This window comes from Nannobrachium achirus (genome assembly GCF_963921795.1).
Source record: "Nannobrachium achirus genome assembly, chromosome: 3".
NCBI lineage: Eukaryota > Metazoa > Chordata > Actinopteri > Myctophiformes > Myctophidae > Nannobrachium > Nannobrachium achirus.
This window is the reverse complement of record NC_137812.1, coordinates 59,444,063-59,450,505: the sequence shown is the minus strand read 5'-3', so window position 1 is coordinate 59,450,505 and position 6,443 is coordinate 59,444,063. Positions and strand designations below refer to the sequence as shown.

The 6,443-nt window shown below is 42.4% G+C and overlaps 1 protein-coding gene across 1 annotated transcript in view; it reads left to right on the top strand.

Annotated features, from left to right (window-relative positions):
* The window catches only part of LOC308282349 (MICAL-like protein 2), a gene marked incomplete at its 5' end in the record, with an annotated part of 20,991 nt that extends 15,478 nt beyond the window's left edge, over positions 1–5,513 (top strand). The window contains 4 exons of the mRNA XM_080722696.1: positions 755–828; positions 2,132–2,246; positions 3,818–3,864; positions 5,161–5,513. Of these exons, the coding sequence (XP_080578822.1) occupies positions 755–828; positions 2,132–2,246; positions 3,818–3,864; positions 5,161–5,231 (307 nt within the window). The 3' untranslated portion in view covers positions 5,232–5,513. The remainder of the gene's footprint in view (positions 1–754; positions 829–2,131; positions 2,247–3,817; positions 3,865–5,160) is intronic.
* Between the last annotated feature and the right edge of the window lie 930 nt (positions 5,514–6,443).

The following is a 6,443-nucleotide window of genomic DNA, read 5'->3' as shown; positions in this document are numbered from 1 at the left end:
GGTTTACATGTACAATCATGAACTGGTTTACATGTGAGTATATGATCATATGAACTGGTTTACATGTACAATCATGAACTGGTCTACATGTGAGTATATGACCATGTGAACTGGTTTACATGTACAATCATGAACTGGTTTACATCTACATGGGAGTATGGTCATGAACTGGTCTATGTGAATATGATCATTAACCCAATTAAGACCTTGAACGCATCTGTCACTCTAGATTTTAACCACTTTTACCATTATTTTATAGGCTACTTAAAGGAGAATTCTGTGGTAAATCACTTGGTACTGTATTTAGCCTCCAAAAAATAGGTCAAGGTTTTTTTTTATCCATAAAAGCATTATTGTCCATTTCAACGATTAATTGTGTTTTGACAATTGCATTTCTGTTTGCCTTTTAGGCTTTGAGGTTGCACATGTGACATGGCAGATAAGTACATTGATGGTGGAAATAGCCGATCTACAGGCTCACAACGCGTCCCATCGCGACGTGTTGTGAGCCTGTAGATCTGCTATTTCCACTATTTTTTTTAAATGAACATTTGAACATTTTTCATGTAAACGATTATGACAGAATAATTCCCATTATGTAAAATAATTGCGATTAGACGATTATCTAATAATTGTGACAGGCCTAATAGATGCTCGACAAAGCTGTATGCCACCCGAGCGCCCATGTGCTCCAACTTTTTTATACAGTATATGCATCTTGAGAATCTCTCTCTTTCTGTGTTTGGGCATGTAGAGCGAAAAACCAGGACTTGGAGGAACATCAGCCCACAGTTGAACAGGAGCTTCGAAGACTCATGGACAAACCAGGTGAAGAGAAACTTATATTTACATGAATGCCCTACTTCAGGGTTCCCCAGATAGTTTTCCCCAAGGTCCGAATTATGTCTAGGGTACCAGGCCGAGGGCCGCTTGCAGGGGGTGACGGTGGCGTTCCCGCTACTCCAGCGACAGTTCAGATATATCGTCGTTGTCGGGTGAAAATCTTGTATGTCCAAAACCGTTTGTTTTGCATTTATCATTTTAAAAATGATTTAAACTAGTGAAAACAGCCGATCTACAAGCATCTACAAGTTTTGTGCTTGTAGATCTGCTGTTTTCATTACTTTTGTGTGACAGCCTTGTATGATGAAGCAGGGCTTTACTTTGCGAAAGAACATACAAATTTGGAGATGCGAGGTTTCCACCCGACAACGACGATATACTAGTGTTGTTGCTGGCCAGACAGTAGCCCCCCGCGGGCCGCAAATGGCCCGCGGGCCGCCTATTGGGGAACCCTGCCCTACTTGATCATACCACAGTGTCACACAAAAGGCTCCAAACGCAGCGTGAAGCAACACGTTTTGAGCTTGCCGATCTGAAACCTTTGCTATTTTTTAACTTAAATCCTGAAAGGTAACAGTTTTGGACATTGGAGGTTTCACCCAGACAGAGGGAATATATTATTAGTTTAACATGACGATCACATGATGTCCCCACCCCTCCATTATAAAACCAAATGTTATGTTTTTGACAGCTGGTGTCTGTTTTGAGCATTTGGCATAAATGTGTGCTTTATTACCTTGTATCACTATCATTTTATGATCTAAATTAATCTCATAGATTAATCGAATATAGATAATAGAATAATTCAGATAATAGAATAATCTGAAGTCAAACAAGATGGGGCCTATTAACAGCCTGGGTTCATGTGTATGTCGTTCATGTTATTTATGACCCTCTTATAGACGATTTATATAAGATAGCAGAAGATTCAGGCCTTGGGGTGACTGTGACGTTATGGCAGACAGGCAAACAGTTGATGAGGTTCAGTATCGATGGCATCATCATCATAAATTCCCAGCCAATTTTAGACATTTCCAGCCACCTTGACATCCATTATAATATTGATTCAAGTGAAATATTTCAAAAGGGATAGAACACATGTGAAAACAAATTAATGAGGTTCTACATTAGTGGCGGTGTGCACTAGATACATTGATCGGTCCAGACGATCAGACAGACAGACCCTTTTATAGGTGGCTAAACTCTTTCAAAGCCACGCGTAACAAATGGTCAGATGAATGATTTTAAACAGAGCTGTTACACGGCTAAAATGTTTGTCTACGTGCAGAACATTTAAAGACATCGTGGGACCGGAGGCGAGAGGACGAGCTGATGAAGAAGCTATTTGAGATCGTCGATGACAGAAATGCCATCATTGATAATCTGGACGAAGACCGGCTAAGGTGTGTGTGTGTGTGTGTGTGTGTGTGTGTGTGTGTGTGTGTGTGTGTGTGTGTGTGTGTGTGTGTGTGTGTGTGTGTGTGTGTGTGTGTGTGTGTGTGTGTGTGTGTGTGTGTGTGTGTGTGTGTGTGTGTGTCTCCAATCTCCCATGGCATTGTTACAGTGTGACGTGTTGTGAGCTTGTAGATCTGCTATTTTGGTAGCCTACACATCACTGCAGCACAACTCTGGCTTAATTTGGAATGGGCCGTGCATGGTACAAACCAAAAGAAACACACATGCACAACATTTCTAAATGTATTTCTAATTTGGCATTGGCCCACTGTTTTCAGTCTTGTCTGTGCATGGTGCTAGAATAGCGTAGGAAGGATACACTATTGTAAATGGTGTCTTTATCCAAGACGCTTTACAATGTGCATTACATCCACCCATTCACACACACACTCACATTCACTTTATACATCTATGGCAGAGGAAACCATGCAAGGCGCCACCAACCTGCTCATCGGGAGCAATTGGTGTCTTGCTCAAGAACACTGTCGACACTAACTCTGGGTTGGAACTCTACCTCCTGAGCCACTACGGCCCCTATTGGACCACAACCAGGGATTTTTCCCAGAAAGCCAGAAGGCCCATCCCACAGTGTGTTGTTCATTAAATATTTAACAGGTTTAGGCAATCACACACTCTCACTGGTTCAGCGTGAGCCCAGGAAAATTAACATCACACCCTAATTCAATGACAAGAACCCTGTTCTCACTATGCTAAACTTATTTATGATGGTTACTTTACTCTGGCACTAACTTGCACTCCCTGTGAGCCTCTGAACCTTACCCTACTGATTGGAGTCATCGCTACACCGCTCTAAACCTAGCCTAGTAAACGACCAACTTCCGTTATCCAGGAGGAGAAACAAATGAAATGGTTTCTGGAAGAGGGGCGGGTACGAGGCTACTCTAAACCCAGAGCCATAACACTGTGATATTCTCTAATAATGCATTGTGCATTCTTTCTGTGCATTTTGTGATATTCTCTAATAATGCATTGTGCATTCTTTCTGTGCATTTTGCCATCTATTAGCTCAGGGGTCTTCAACGTTTTCAGGCCAAGGACCCCTTTGTTGAGGGGGAGATGATGCAGGGACCCCCACAACCTTATCATAGATTCCATATAGTTTCATTCATTGTTTGACAGCACAATCGTCAGTGTATTTTGGATTCATGTCAATTTGTGTTTTCAGATATTTAACCACTTGAACCGTCAGTACTTACCGGTAATAAACTTGACCTTTCACTCTGTACTTAGTCTGCTCTTTTTTCCCCTCTACACCAAAGCCCTTTGCCGAAAATAGCCGATCTACAAGCTGCGAGGCGTTGTGAGCTTGTAGATCTGCTATTTTTGGCTAAAGTTCTCAGAATATGGACACTAGGGTTCAAGTGGTTAACATAAAAAAGGCAAAAAAAAAGTTCTATCACTCAAAGATTTGGAGGACCCCCTTTAGTAACTCTGAGGACCCCCTGTTGAAGACCCATGTATTAGCGTGTTAATTGTAGCGTGCTCTTACCTTTCCCAGGGAGGACGAGGAGGACGAGCAGCTTAACAAGATGATGCAGACGTTCGGTGAGTCTCCATTAGGCATCACAACCTCTCTGTCACCTCCGCTTAGTTGGCTTCGGATATATCGTTGCTGTCGGGCAGACACCTTGTATCTTTTCAACTTTTTTATGTTTTTCCCTGTAAAGTAGTGCCCTGCTTTGTCATACCAGAGTGTCACACAAAAAGTAGTGAAAATAGCAGATCTACAAGCTCACAATGTGCCGCTATGCGACGCGTTGTGAGCTTGTAGACGGGCTATTTTCACTTTTTAAATCTAAAACAAATGAAAAAGGGGACGGTTTTGGACATACAAGGTTTCCAGCCGACAGCGACGATATCCAATTTGCTGCTGGACTTCCATCATGAACCTCTCTAATTGACGCAGATAGAATTCTCCTGTTGTGGATTTTAGGAAACGGACATGTTCCGTGTGTGTGCGTGCGTGTGTGCGTGTGTGCGTGTGTGTGTGTGTGTGTGTGTGTGTGTGTGTGTGTGCGTGCGTGTGTGTGTGTGTAGGTGTGTGGGTGTGTGTGTAGGTGTGTGTTGAAGGTGCTTCTGGGCGATGTTTGCATCTCATTTGATCTAATGACTGCTAATGGAAAAAGCATCAAACAAAAAAATGTTACCCCTCTTTTTTTCGTCAGCTGAGTTCCTATTAGCCAAATGGATAATGCAGCTGGTTAATTTGACCCTACGATAGAACAGAGTTAAAGCTTCGCCCAATTTGCAATTCATGACTGAGGAAAGCAGGGCTGAAATTGAGGAGATTTATTGAGCTCCAGCGTAAGGTCGTTATGTTACCACGAGTGAACGTCGACCGCAGGCTAAAGAATAGCCATTTAGATTTAATGTATTCAAAAAGTTAATATAAAAGTTTCTCAGTTCATTCCCACTCAGGGAACTGATTTCATTGTGTGTGTGTGTGTGTGTGTGTGTGTGTGTGTGTGTGTGTGTGTGTGTGTGTGTGTGTGTGTGTGTGTGTGTGTGTGTGTGTGTGTGTGTGTGTGTGTGTGTGTGTGTGTGTGTGTGTGTGTGTGTGTGTGTGTGTGTGTGTGTGTGTGTGTGTATAGATATATATAGATATATATAGATAGTGTGCGTGTTGCTTAGTTCTTACGGTTTTCTGTAGAAAGAATTTGCTTGCTTTGGCTTGTGCATTGATTACTGCTTGCACATATCATGTGAAGATGATGAGTGTTCCTGACCTCGACTGCCGTTTTTGTCTCGTCTCTAATTTTTTAATCGTCTTCTATCGCCCCCATCAATTCCCCCAATACCTCCCCCTCCCCCTCCCCTGCCTAAACCACCCTCCTTTGTCAGACCTGAAGAAAGACAAGCCAAAGAAAAAATCTCCGTTCAAGTTGTTTTGGGGGAACAAGAAAGAGGGATGATACCGAGGGAAACAAACAAACAAACTCTGGGAAACAGACACAACGTGAGCTGCTGCTTTTAATGATGTATTTCTCTGTGTGGTCCTCTTAATGCCAGTTGGCGTGTGATTCACGGTACACTATGTCAATGATCTTACTCCATGTTTGTTTGGAGCTCCATGTCAGGTGCGCGACTGCACATACGTGCGTGTGTGCACTGCTGTGCAGGCCTGTGTGTGTGTGTGTGTGTGTGTGTACTGTGTATGTGTATGTGATACTTGTCATTTTTTCCAGTGCCTTGGGCCCTTCCCTCTGTCTGTTTCATCATTCAGGATCACAACACACACACCGATGCAAACATATATAATGTTGAGAGGTTAATGACTCATCAGTATTAGCAGTGACGTGACTGATTCAATGCCCCGGTTGTTAGTATAATCCTCTTCTAATCTTAATCTCTCTATTTAACACACACACACACGCACACACACACACACACACACACACACACACACACACACACACACACACACACACACACACACACACACATACAGTACACTCTATTTAACGGACACACGCATACACACTCACTCACACACACACACGCTCTCACACACAAAAGTGCCCAAACCCATCACGTGTGCGGCTTATTGAAATGTTGTGTGTATACAGTACACTTGTTGTGACTACGAGCCCTGGAGAACACGAGTCTTGTTGATACTCTCTGTAGATCTGAGCATGTTTTATTCTGCGCTTCGGAGCGGTTGCTCTTATGAATTGTGTAACTTCCAGGTCATGACCTTGTCATGCTCTTTAAGATGTGTGTGTAATGTGTTTTCATACATGCCCTCAGCCAGGCCTGTGGGGTCCTATTTACACACTGTAAGAAACAGCTAATCTACATAGAGTAAGGATTACATAAATGATTACACAACCTACTTATTTGTTGTTCACACAAATACATTTTATATGTTAAGCTATTAACTATTTCCGTTGGTATGATAACATGCCGTTTGTTAAAGTACCATCATAGAACAGTCCTCACAGATTGATATTTTCTCCAGACCTGCTTTGATATTATAAGTTTCAAGATTCTTGGACCCCCTCATCCCAACTCGCACACACACACACACACACACACATGCGCGCAATGATTTTTAAACTATCCATATACAATATTCTATTTAATTGAACGCAGGTCAGTCGACTGTATGGTCATAATTTACTTTT